At 54.8% G+C, this 12,968-nt stretch overlaps 1 protein-coding gene across 2 annotated transcripts in view; it reads left to right on the plus strand.

The window, feature by feature from the left end:
* The window catches only part of RYR1 (ryanodine receptor 1), a 117,280-nt gene that overhangs the window by 97,272 nt on the left and 7,040 nt on the right, over window positions 1–12,968 (plus strand). For both annotated transcript variants that reach the window (XM_068529184.1, XM_068529183.1), the window contains 7 exons: window positions 2,946–3,287; window positions 5,815–6,627; window positions 7,354–7,406; window positions 8,004–8,157; window positions 9,190–9,276; window positions 10,431–10,682; window positions 11,520–11,650. In XM_068529184.1, coding sequence (XP_068385285.1) covers window positions 2,946–3,287; window positions 5,815–6,627; window positions 7,354–7,406; window positions 8,004–8,157; window positions 9,190–9,276; window positions 10,431–10,682; window positions 11,520–11,650 — 1,832 coding nt within the window. The remainder of the gene's footprint in view (window positions 1–2,945; window positions 3,288–5,814; window positions 6,628–7,353; window positions 7,407–8,003; window positions 8,158–9,189; window positions 9,277–10,430; window positions 10,683–11,519; window positions 11,651–12,968) is intronic.

Here is a 12,968-nt window from a genome sequence, read left to right on the forward strand (position 1 = left end):
AAAGCGTGCAAATTCCAGGCCTTGGAGCCCCTCCAACCTTTAGAGGTCTGGAAGAGAAGGAGACTCCAGCCAAGGAAACTGACAACAGTCAGAGAAAAAGGTATTTCAGAAGAAGGGGATAGGCAAATGGACAATGTGGAGCGTGGTTGGGGGGGGGGGTGTCAGATTTTAAGAGGGACAGTGTCACACTGTATCATCAGGGAAGGAGTCAGGTTGATGGCGTGACGGTAGAAGGTGAAGAGTTCCTGTGTGATTATGTCTCCAAGCTCTGTGGTTTCTAGAGCCCTTCATGATTTGCAAAGCATGTTACTCATTTAGAAAGCATTTTGCAAAGTTCTTGGCTACAAAGCATTTTTTAGAGCCAGAAAATTTCGCTTCTGTTCATACCCCAGAGCAGTGTTTCTCAAACCATGTTGCAACCCATCTGTTGGTCATGAAATTTAGTTAAGTCATGACCAGCATCTTTAAAAATAAAATAGAACAGAACATTGCAGAGTGTGTTACATAGCGAAAGTCAGAATTGTGTCGTGAAATCTTTTTTTTTTTGAGTCACATTATAAAATGCATTCTTACTATAGGTGTGGTCAAAACATTTGAAAGACTGCCCCAGAGAACCTCTTGCAAAGAGTGCATTGAAGATCAGTGCAAGAATGTTCAATGAAAGTGTCTGTAAAGTTAAAAACTGGAAATAAACTAAATGTCTGTCATCAGGAGAAGAGAGTGTTTGTTTATAAAACAGGAATACTACACAGCAGTGAAAATGCATTCATTTGATCTATATATCAACATGGATAGATCTTGAAAACGTACAGCTGAGTGAAAAAAGCAAGTTTCAAATTACATGATTATAATAGCAGTTCTTTAAATCAAAATAACGCACAGGATACCAAATTTTTTGTGTGAGAAAATGGCAGAATATAAGTAGTAGAAGTACTGACACATCTTTTTTCATTGAAGTATAGTTGATTTACAGTATTATATTAGCTTCAGGTGTACAACATAGTGATTCAATATTTTTATAGATTATACTCCATTTAAAGTTATCATAAAATATTGGCTATATTCTCTGTGCTGTAAAATATGTCCTTGTAGCTTATTTTATTCATAGTAGTTTGTATCTCTTAATCCCCTATCCCTATCTTGCCCCTCCCCCCATGCCCTCTCCTCACTGGTTTGTTCTAATTTGTTCTCTATATCTGTGAGTCTGTTTCTGCTTTGTTACATTCATTCGTTTTATTTTTTAGATTCCACATATAAGTGATAACATACAGTATTTGTCTTTGTCTGACTTATTTCACTAAGCATAATACCCACTAGGTCCACCCATGTGACACATAGTTCTTTGCAAGGATACACCAACTCCTTGGTGGTTACCTTGGGGGAGGGTGGGGGTAATGGAGCAAGAGAAGGGTACACAGAGGGCTCCAACCATACCTGTCATGTTACAGTTCTTTTTTTTGTTTTTTTTTTTTTAATTATTTATTTATTTATGGCTGTGTTTGGTCTTCGTTTCTGTGCGAGGGCTTTCTCTAGTTGCGGCAAGCGGGGGCCGCTCTTCATCGCGGTGCGCGGGCCTCTCACTATCGCGGCCTCTCTTGTTGCGGAGCACAGGCTCCAGACGCGCAGGCTCAGTAGCTGTGGCTCACGGGCCTAGTTGCTCCGCGGCATGTGGGATCTTCCCAGACCAGGGCTCGAACCCGTGTCCCCTGCATTGGCAGGCAGATTCTCAACCACTGCACCACCAGGGAAGCCCCATGTTACAGTTCTTAAATATACAGTAGCTGAAAATATGTTCTGGGGTGATGGGCATACGACTTTATTCCCAGTTGAAATTTGGAGGCCTCCATTGTGTCAGGTGCCAATTATTTAGTTGCTGGAAGTGGTAGGATGGGGGGACCAAAGGGCCTTGGGGAAGGGGCAGAGGTGGTGGCGTGTATCAGTCAGGGCCCTAGCTGGAAGGGGGCTGGCCTGGAGGAAAGACTAATTATCTAACTCCGAGATAGAAGGAGCTGTGTGGACAGGATGGCAGGACTGACCTTTGAGGGAGAGAGACAACCAGCACGGGGAGGAAGCCGGGGAGAGAAATGCCACAGCTCCATTCTCCTCCTGCTCCCTGACCTCAACTGGACAGGCCCCACCTGCAGCCAGAGGGTCAAGAAAGCCTGTGGTACAGACCACAGGTGCCATCACGTGGGGGGAGGAAGGGTGGAGAGCAGGCCTGCGGGGACTCAGCAGCACGGCAGGCAGGGAGCTTGGGGCAGCCTCTCTTTACCAGCTGCTACACGAGTGCTGAGTTTCATCAATTCACATCTTACCATCTCTGAAAATGGACTTTATCTGACAGTGGATGGTGGCTCAGCTTTGTGGAAATGCAGCATTCAGTATTTTTTTTTTTTAATAAATAGATTTATTTATTTATTTATTTACTTTTGGCTGCATTGGGTCTTCATTGCTGCGCGCGGGCTTTCCCTAGTTGCGGCGGGCGGGGGCTACTCTTCGTTGCGGTGCGCGGGCTTCTCATTGTGGTGGCTTCTCTTGTTGCGGAGCACGGTCTCTAGGTGCACAGGCTTCAGTAGTTGTGGCACGTGGGCTCAGTAGTTGTGGCTTGCGGGGTCTAGAGCACAGGCTCAGTAGCTGTGGCGCACGGGCTTAGTTGCGCCGCGGCATGTGGGGTCTTCCTGTTCCAGGGCTCTAACCCGTGTCCCCTGCATTGGCAGGCGGATTCTCAACCACTGCGCCACCAGGGAAGTCCCACAACATTCAGTGTTTTAGTAGCTGGTACAGCCTCACCCATACCAACCTGCTGGGCGTCAGCCTTGGGTGCTGTTTATATGATTCTGGATTTTTCTCCCTTTATGAAAAGTCCATAGTTGTTTCGGGAAAGGCATTGGGGCTCCCTAGGCCACCCCTCTGACCTCCCCCGCTCACCCCTGCCCACCCCCCAGGCCATGGACAGCCAGAAGCAGTTCACCGGTCCAGAAATCCAATTCCTGCTTTCGTGCTCCGAAGCGGATGAGAACGAGATGATCGACTGCGACGAGTTCGCCAACCGCTTCCAGGAGCCAGCCCGCGACATCGGCTTCAACGTGGCCGTGCTGCTCACCAACCTGTCGGAGCACGTGCCTCACGACCCGCGCCTGCGCAACTTCCTCGAGCTGGCCGGGAGCATCCTCGAGTACTTCCGGCCCTACCTGGGCCGCATCGAGATCATGGGCGCCTCCCGCCGCATCGAGCGTATCTACTTCGAGATCTCGGAGACCAACCGCGCCCAGTGGGAGATGCCCCAGGTCGGTGGCCCCGCACACGCGCATGCCTGCCTCCCGGGGCTTCGGGGCATGCTCCTCGCACGCTTGGACCACACATGGGGCTGTGCACGCTTCGCACATCCGCTCTGCAGACCCTGGTGTGCCCCTGCTCTGCTCGTGCAAGCCCATGCCCACCCTTCTGCACACGTTGTATGGGTGCTGCTGTGCCCTTGCGCACCCCTGGTTCTCCCATGCCCACCTCGTGCAGACTCGGCATGGACATATACCCTTATACATGCAGCAGCGTCTGTGGGCCCTCACTGTGGCTGCTCGCACACCACGCCTGCCACTTGCAAACTCACCCTGGGAGCTCTTATAATCCTGATGCGACCACACCCACACTCTTGTACTTGAACCCACGTGGTTACACACACCTTGCTCACCTTACCAGCAGCCCCTGGTGTGCCCTCTCTTGGCCCTGGCCTGCCCATGCCCACTCTTTTGCACACTCACCGCGGGGGCTCTAGGGTGCCCTGATGACTGGTGACTGGCATTTTGTGCCCCCAAATGCCCTCTGAGTTCCTAGCACACAGTGCCCTTCCCACTTATGCTGGGCCCACGTGTGCGTGCACCTCTCTTGCACACTCACTCTGAGGATGCCAGTGTGCATTCCTGCAGCCCTGGCATGCCATATGGTTGCCCGCCCTCACTCATTCATCCACACATGCCCTGGCACACCCATGCTCATTCATGAGCACTTGGACCACCCTCACCAACTCACCCACAAGAGCCCCTGCGTGTCCTTGGTGGCCAGGCCTACTCCTTGACCTGATGTGCCCCGAATATGCCCAGCCTACAAGTGTTTGAACGCCCCTTACACACTCACTTGCTCCAAAGTACGCTCACATAGCCCTGGCACGGCCCCAGCCCACCTCACACACTTAGCCTGCATGTGGTTCCCATCCCCCATTCTCTCACCCTCCCAGGTGCCCCTCATGCACGCTCGGCCCCTGGCCCTGCCCCTGCTGTCCAGGTGGCCCTCCTGCCCACACTCACAGTGCACGCCAAGCCTGCGTGCTCCTTACCTGCCCCTTGCACTCCCACTTCCCTTTTATTCCTCAGATGCCCCCAGGCACCTGCACACTCCTCCCACTTGCTCTTGCACACCCTTCCCACCTTACACACAGTTCATGAGACTTGCACTTCCATCATCTCAACACCTGGGCCCCTTGAGTCTCCTCCTCAGTGACACCTGGCTCATGCACGCCCGGGCTTGTGCCCTACCCTGAGCCCTGCCCTCACGTTCTGGGCCCTCTTACACTGACTCCCAGGTCCTCTTGCACACTCATCCTGCCGCACATGCACTGACCATATGAATTGTAGACCCCTCCCACATTTACACTCCCCACCCGCGGTTTCACCCAGGCCCTTGCATGCCTGCCCCATATGCCCATGTCCGCCGAGCACACTGAGCCGGGCATGGTCACATTCTTCCCATGTCCTCCCATGCCGCCACGCCCTCCTCACACCCGATTCCTCCCCTTAGTCCCGGTGCCCTCTCACAAGGCTCTTGCACATCGGCCCTTTCACATACTCCACCGGAACTCCCAAAGTTTTGCACACTCACCGGTGTCCCTTGGGGCACCACTGTATACTCATCCTCCTCTCCAATCTGGCTTAAAAGCTGTTGCACCATCCTTGCACCCGGGACGTCTGCACATCCCTGCCTCTGCAGGAAGCCCTGGTTCACCACTGGCCCTTCACACTCTAGTACACCCCGTGGGAGCTCCGCCCCTCACGTGCACCCCACGTGCACACTCTTTCTGTTAGTGTTATTCCTCCAAACACCCACTTCCTCTTGCTCACTCCTTCCCATTCCCACGTTCTCCCGCCGGCCCGGAGTCCATGCCTGCCTGCGTGGCCCTCTAGCGCTCGTGCAGCAGTACCACAATAGCAAGCACTATACGGCGTTTGGCAGGTGCCAGGCACTGTCCTAATCACTCAGCATCTATTAACTCATTTAATCCTCACGCCAACCCTTTTACGCATGGGTCCTACTATTATTCCCCGATTTACATAAGGGGAAACCGAAGCCCAGAGAGTTAAGTCTAACTCAGTGCGGCAGAATCAGCATTCGAACCCAGGCAGGCTGGCTGCAGAATCTTTGCCCTCAACCACTATGCTCCGTCTGTCGAAGCCAAGAACATCGATTCTGGAACCAGCTTGTTGGGAATTCGAATCCTACACCTGCCACCTCTCAGCTGCATCACCCCGGGCACGTGACTTTCTGGGCTTCCATTTCCTCATCTGTAAAATGGGGATATCGGCCCCTACTTCTAGGATGGTTTGTGAGGTTTTAATGAGAGACCATACATAAAATGCTGGATACAGGGCCTAGCCTTGCTGAGGTTCTTACAAGTGCACCTACAGCGAGCGCTATATAGGTTCGCTTTCAAAAATGAAAACGACGATGCTTAGAACAGCGGCGAACGCGCGTGGCTGCCACCGCTGTTGTCCCAAGTCCCCGCCGACGGCGCCCCCATCACGTCCCCTCCGTCCCGCGCTGCAGGTGAAGGAGTCGAAGCGTCAGTTCATCTTCGACGTGGTGAACGAGGGCGGCGAGTCGGAGAAGATGGAGCTCTTCGTGAGCTTCTGCGAGGACACCATCTTCGAGATGCAGATCGCCGCGCAGATCTCGGAGACCGAGGGCGGGCCGGGGGAGGACGACGACGAGGGCGCGGGCGCGGCGGAGGCGGGCGCCGAGGGCGCAGAGGAGGGCGCGGCGGGGCCCGAGGGCGCGGCGGGGACGGCGGCGGCGGGCGCGACGGCGCGGCTGGCGGCGGCGGCGAGTCGGGCCCTGCGGGGCCTCAGCTACCGCAGCCTGCGGCGGCGCGTGCGGCGGCTGCGGCGGCTGACGGCGCGCGAGGCCGCGACGGCCGTGGCCGCGCTGCTCTGGGGGGCGCTGGCGTGCGCGGGGGCGGCGTGCGCGGGGGCGGCGGCGGGCGCGCTGCGCCTGCTCTGGGGCTCGCTCTTCGGCGGCGGCCTGGTGGAGGGCGCCAAGAAGGTGACGATGACCGAGCTCCTGGCGGGCATGCCCGACCCCACGGGCGACGAGGTGCGCGGCGAGCAGCCGGCCGGGCCCGGAGGCGACGCGGACGGCGAGGGTGCGGGCGAAGGCGCGGGCGACTCCGCGGAGGGCGCGGGCGACGAGGAGGCGGCGGCGCAGGAGGCCGGCCCGGGAGGCGCCGACGGGACTGTGGCCGTGGCCGAGGATGGCCCCTTCCGGCCCGAAGGGGCCGGCGGCCTCGGGGACATGGGTGACTTGACGCCGGTGGAGCCGCCCACGCCCGAGGGCTCCCCTATCATCAAGAGGAAGCTGGGGGTGAGAGCGCGGGCTGGGGCTTCAGGGTTTTGGAGAGATTGGGGTAGGAGGCAGGGTGAGAGAGGGAAAGAGAGACAAATAGAGGTTGGAGAGCGGTGCACAGAGAGAGGAAAAGGGCGGAGAGAGGGCCTGAGAGATACGCAGAGACAAAGAGAGACACACTGAGAGATGGACGCAGAGATGGAGACCTGGAGGAAGTCTCCCGGTGAAGAGGGTAGTGATTCTGGGAGAGACAGAGAAAAAAATATCTGGAGCCAGAAAGAGCAAGAGATCCAGAGACCAAATTAGAGGAGAAGCAGGACCAAGAACTAAAAAGACCGAAGATAGGGTCAGAGACACTGGGAAAGACCCTCAGAGATACAGGCGGTTGTGGGGAATTAAGTAGTCCACGTGACAGAGGCCCCTAAAGCATCCTCAGGCCCTCAGTGCAATAAGTGCCATGGGGGTGCGGTTGTCAAGGTGATGGAAGTCCATGAGGGGAGAAGAGCTCCACTTGGAGCCAGCCTGACTCTGCACAGTGCTTTAGCCAAGGCACTCCACCTCTCTGAGCCTCAGTTTCCCCTCTGTAAAATGAGAATCATAATCCCTCTTCTGGGGCGGGGGGGGGGGGGGAGTAAAACTTAGATTGCCCAGGAGAAACGGCCAGAAAGGGACACAGAGAGGAATAGGCAGGTCTGAGAGGCGCTTGGGGTGCAGGCTCAGCCCTGATACTTGCCCTGCCGCCAGGTGGATGGAGAGGAAGGGGAGCTGCCTCCAGAGCCCGAGCCTGAGAAAGCCGAGTGAGTGGCCGTGGGTCCAAGGGGCCCAGCCCCTATCACTGCCTCCCTCCTGGACTAGAAGCCTCCTGAGGTCAGGGCCTGAGGATGTCCTGGTCACTCTGGGACCTCAGCATCACCCATCCCAGGCCCAGGCCCAGAGGAGGGCCTCTGTGAAAGGCAGTAGAGAAATGAACACTCCTCTCTTACCTGCAAGCGTTTCTCCCAGCCGTTCCCTCCGCCTGTGACACCTTCTCCTGTGCTTTGTCTCAGCCTTCCTCCTCCTTCCCATCTTGGCTCACATGGCTCCTTCTCTGGGAAGCCTACCTTGACACGCCCCCTAAGTTGAAGAGGTGTCTCCTCTGGGCTCCCATAAGCCCCTGAGCTACTCTCGTCCCAGCCCTGACCACTCTGGGCTGCCACTGTCTGGTGACGGGTCTGTACCCCATTGGACTGGAGCCCCATGGGGACAGGGCTGGAAGTTGTCTCACCACTGTGTCCCCAGCACCATCTAGACCTGGACCAGGCATGGGGTGGGCCCCAGCGCATGGCTTTGAATGAATGAATGAATGAATGCATTTCCCAGGCACCTGCTCACTCTCTCTGTGTCCTGCCCTGCAGTGCTGAGAATGGGGAGAAGAAAGAAGTCCCCGAACCCCCACCAGAACCCCCCAAGAAGACAGCTCCTCCTCCCCCGCCTCCAAAGAAGGAGGGGGCTGGAGGTGGGGGCCTGGAATTCTGGGGAGAACTGGAAGTACAGAGGGTGAAGTTCTTGGTGAGGAACCCAGCAAGGGCACCCTGAAGCCTCCTCTCCCAGAAAACACTCACACCACCTCTCCCCCAACCCTGTCCTTGAGCCCACCTGGGCCAGGCTCATCTCTGTGGGGAAGTCGATATGGGCAGAGAGCAGAGATGTCCCCAGACAGAGCAGGACCTGGGCACAGGGCAGCATTTTCAGGTGGTCCCCACTTGGCTCTTCGGCCTCTCCCCGCTCACAATCCTTATTCCAGCCTCCCCGCTTTTGCGCACCTGGGGCCACCGGCCTCAGCTTCCCACCCCCATCCTCTATCCAAAGCTAAATCCAACTGAGGCCGTGGCGCCGTTCCTTCCACCGTGGCCTATTTCTTGGCTCTCAGCCTTCAGGTAGGAGCTGCCACACCAGCCCCAGCTCCTCCTGTGGGGGGGAGAATTCATCTCCTCATCCAGCCCGGAAGAAGGGAGGTCGGGGCCCAGGGCTCCATCTGTCCTATCTCCTCTCCAGGCCAGCCTGACATGAGGGGCTGAGGGAAACATGTTGGACAGAGGGTGGTTCAGTGAGGATTCGGGGGAAGAATGGGGGATGGAGAGAACGATGGAGAGAAAAAGAGGAAGGGAGAGGTGGAAGTAGATGTCCTCTGCCTGGGATGAAGCAGACAGGGTCCCCTCACCCGGGAGGCAGCATGGCAGAGTGGTTGGGAGTGTGGACTCTGGAGCTGGACCGCCTGGCTTCAAAGCCCAGGTCTGCCACTTCTTGGCTGCGTAACCTTGGACAAGACAGCGCACCACCCTGAGCCTCCATTTCCTCATCCAGAGAGTGGGCTTATCAGCAGTACCTACTCCATAGGGTTGTGGTGAGAATTAAACAGGTTCATGTATATAAAGCTCTTAGCCCAGGCCTTGGTATACAATAAGCACTCAATAAATGGGAGATTGTGGGACCAGATATTAAGGACCCCGGTGCTTGGGTTGTGGGTGAATGTTGGGATAAATTCTCCCGGGAAGCGAGTGGACCGTGAGCTCTGTCTTTTTCTTTCTCTCCTCATCTTAGAACTACCTCTCCCGGAACTTTTACACTCTGCGATTCCTTGCCCTCTTCTTGGCATTTGCCATCAACTTCATCCTGCTGTTTTATAAGGTGCTGATCAAGAGGGGCCGGGAGAGTCAGGCGCTTACCTGGGCTGTGGGGCGGCAGGCTCAGCCCCTAACGGGTTCCCAGGGCCCTTGCAGTTCACCAGGGACAAGGTCTTGGGCTCAGGGTCCCCAGGAAGGTTCAGGCTGAACACCTTGAGCTTGAGACCCCTGTGGTGGTGAGTATGGGTGTCTGGGTCCATCTGGAAGAGATGCCTGAGTGCCCTGTGGGAGTTAGTGCAGGGAATCAGTCCTGGGTTCCACGCTCAGCTCTGCCACTGGCCAGCCCTGTGCCCCTGGGTGGAGGCCGTCCCCTCTCTGCAACACCCGCTGATTTGGTTACATCTCTTTGTTCTCATATAAGCTAAAGAGAAATTTGTGGGGAGGAGGAAATGGGCAGCTCATGGAAGAGAAGGAGAGGGCTAAGACGCAGGCCTCCCAAAGGACAAAGGGACCCTCGGGGTCTTGCGCGAGATCTAGATAACAGGACAGAGGGGCAGTCTAGCAGAATGGTCAGAGCATGGCTTCTGTAGGATCAGTCTGGCTCTAACATTCACTGGCTGCATGATGTTAGGCAAAGTTCTTAACCTTTCTGTGCCTTAATTTCCTCATCTGTAATATGGGATAATAACAGAGCCTACATCTTAGAGCTGTGGGAATTAAAAGAGGATTAACATGAGGAATTCCCTGGCGGTCCAGTGGTTAGGACTCCACGCTTTCACTGCTGAAGGCGCGGGTTCAGTCCCTGATCAGGGAACTAAGATCCTGCAAGATGTGTGAGGCCCAGCCAAAAAAAAAAAAAAAGAGGGTTGATGTATGTAAAGTACTCAGAATAGTACCTGGCAAAAAAAAGGTGCTGTATAAATAAATGATAGCTACTACTAATTTTAGTATTAGTGTTAATATTAGTGTTAAAAGTAGTCTCTTTAGGGCTCCACTATCAAGACGAATCAACTCTGTTTTCAGTCCTCCTGTCACTCAGTTCAATAGTCAGATTCCCAGGACAGAATCTGATTTGCTAGCTAGGGTCCTGGGCCCACCCTTTGATCTTGATGGACAGTCCTGCCGAGACTGTATCTGACGAGGGCCCAGTTCTGGGTGTGGCAGACCAGGTACCAGGACACCGGGTCCCCACCGTGACTGACCTCTGTCCCCCTTTAGGTCTCAGACTCTCCACCAGGGGAGGATGATATGGAGAGCTCAGCAGCTGGGGACCTGTCAGGAGCAGGGTCAGGTGGAGGTTCTGGCTGGGGCTCGGGGGCCGGAGAGGAAGCAGAGGGCGACGAGGATGAGAACATGGTGTACTACTTCCTGGAGGAGAGCACGGGCTACATGGAACCTGCCTTGCGTTGCTTGAGCCTTCTGCATACGCTGGTGGCCTTTCTCTGCATCATTGGCTACAACTGTCTCAAGGTGGGTCATGACCACAGTCTTGGGGCTGGGGCGTGTGTGTGTGTGTGTGTGTGTGTGTGTATGTGTGTGTTTGGATGGGATGTGTGCCGGGACAGGGGCTGGGGCATCTCACACAGTGATTGGGACAGAGGGGGGTCTAGGGTTGGGGTAAGGCTGGGGGACTGAGTACAGGATTGGGGTCTTTAGCAAGGGTGATATTCAAACTGGGAACTGATACGGGTCGCAGCTGAGGAGATGGGTACTGTGACGATGTTAATTTCTGGATCAAGAAGCAAAATTTGTCATTCGGGAATATTTATTTTCTGCATGTTGGTCAGTTGGTGAATTAATATCTGTGAGGGTCTGTGGGCCTCAGACATAACATGGGTGCCAACAGGGGGATGTGGATTCTGACATCGACTATGCCTGAAGCTTGTGACGCCCCGTAAGGTGTATTACGAAAACTTCAGTATGGGTTCCATGAGAACTGACTGTTCAGCAAATCTTGATACTTTACAATTGGACGAACAGAGCTCTTTTGGCTTAGAAGTTTTGCAAGTGCTGTTCCCTCTGCCTGGAATGCTCTGCCCCACTTCCACCTCCTTTCACCTGCCTGTTTTATTCCTCCTCCTTCCCTTGGGAGGCCCCAGGCTGCAGCAGGTGCCAGTTCTGGGCTCTCTCGGGTTTTTTCCTCATCCCAGCCCTGACTCTCTGACCACGTTTCCCCACTACTACCCTGATCACTCTGGGAAAGCTCCTCTGATGTGGGGTCTCACGAAGGCTCCAGCAAGATGTCCTAGCTCCTGCCGAGGCTGTGGTCTCCTGACACCCACCCCTTTGCCTCCCTGCATGATCTAGGTGCCCCTGGTGATCTTTAAGCGGGAGAAGGAACTGGCCCGGAAGCTGGAGTTTGACGGCCTCTACATCACGGAGCAGCCTGAAGACGATGACGTGAAGGGGCAGTGGGACCGGCTGGTGCTCAACACTCCGTAAGGGCCCACCGCAGCCTCGTGGTGGGTTGGGGAAGCAGAGCTGGGTTTCCACTCCAGTCCCAGCCCAGGCCTCAAAAGACCGGAGTTCCAGTCACTGCCGGTCCTGACTCTTTCTCCCCAAGCCTTTGTCCTCCTCTTAGTAGTACAGACAAATTTCCCATGCATTAAAGTACCTCTGGGGGTGCTGCTGACACATGGAGATTCCTGGGCCCCAGCCCTGGGGATTCTGGTTCAGTGAGTCTGAGGTGGCGCCCAGGAACCTGCATTTTAAATTCTGTCCCCACGCGCGATTCTCACCAGGTGCCACGAGTGGGAAATATATGAAATCATTTGGTTTTTAAACTGAGCCCAGAGAGGAAATGAGGGTTGTGAGGGCAACGTGGTGGGACTCTGGATCCCCAAAGTACACTCCCAGCCCATTCCATTTTCCCCCAGGTCAAGTCCCATCTTACGTGTTCATACAATGGGGCTGCATCCTTAGAGGGAGGCATGTCTAGAGTAAGAACACCAGGTCAGGTTGGAACCCTGGGTTGGCCTCACTCTAGCTGGGAATTATTGGTCCAGTTACTTGGCCTCTCTGTGCCTCAGTTTCCTTATCTGTAAAGTGGGGATATATAATAGCACCGACCTCACTAGGACCTTGTGACAATGAAATGAGTTAGTGTGGTTTCTGGGGCACTGTAAGCCCTAGGTAAGGGTTGGAAGTTATTTTCTTTTTTCTTTTTTTTTTTGATGAAGACACTTTTTTTTTTTTTTTTTTTTTTTGCATCAGGCCTTAGTTGCGGCATGCAGAATCTTTGTTGAGGCACACATGCAGGATCTTTCGTTTCCGCGAGCAGGCTTTTCTCTGTGGCACGCGAGCTCCAGGGCGCGAGGGCTCGGTAGTTTGCGGCATGCAGGCTCTCTCGTTGAGGCGCGCGAGTTCAGTAGCTATAGCGTGCGGGCTTAGTTGCCCCGTGACATGTGGGATCTTCCCGGACCAGGGATAGAACCCACGTCCCCTGCATTGGAAGGTAGATTCTTTACCACTGAACCACCAGGGAAGTCCCGGAAGTTATTTTCTTATGGGGTCCTGCCTAGTGAAGTGGTGCAAGGAGAGAGAGAAGCCATACCAAGGACATCCTATACTCTCATTGTCACCATTAAAGACACAGTTAACTTACACACATTCAAGTACACATGCTTAAAAGAGAGAGAGACACCTATTTAAAATGGTGTCTGCCCAAGACCTTGACTTCTAAATACCATTTCCCATAACAAGAAACCAAACTCCATGAAGAAGTGGCAGATTTCAGGGCTGGGTTGGGGAAGTGTA

The sequence above is a fragment of the Eschrichtius robustus genome, chromosome 19, assembly GCF_028021215.1.
Source record: "Eschrichtius robustus isolate mEscRob2 chromosome 19, mEscRob2.pri, whole genome shotgun sequence".
Lineage (NCBI taxonomy): Eukaryota > Metazoa > Chordata > Mammalia > Artiodactyla > Eschrichtiidae > Eschrichtius > Eschrichtius robustus.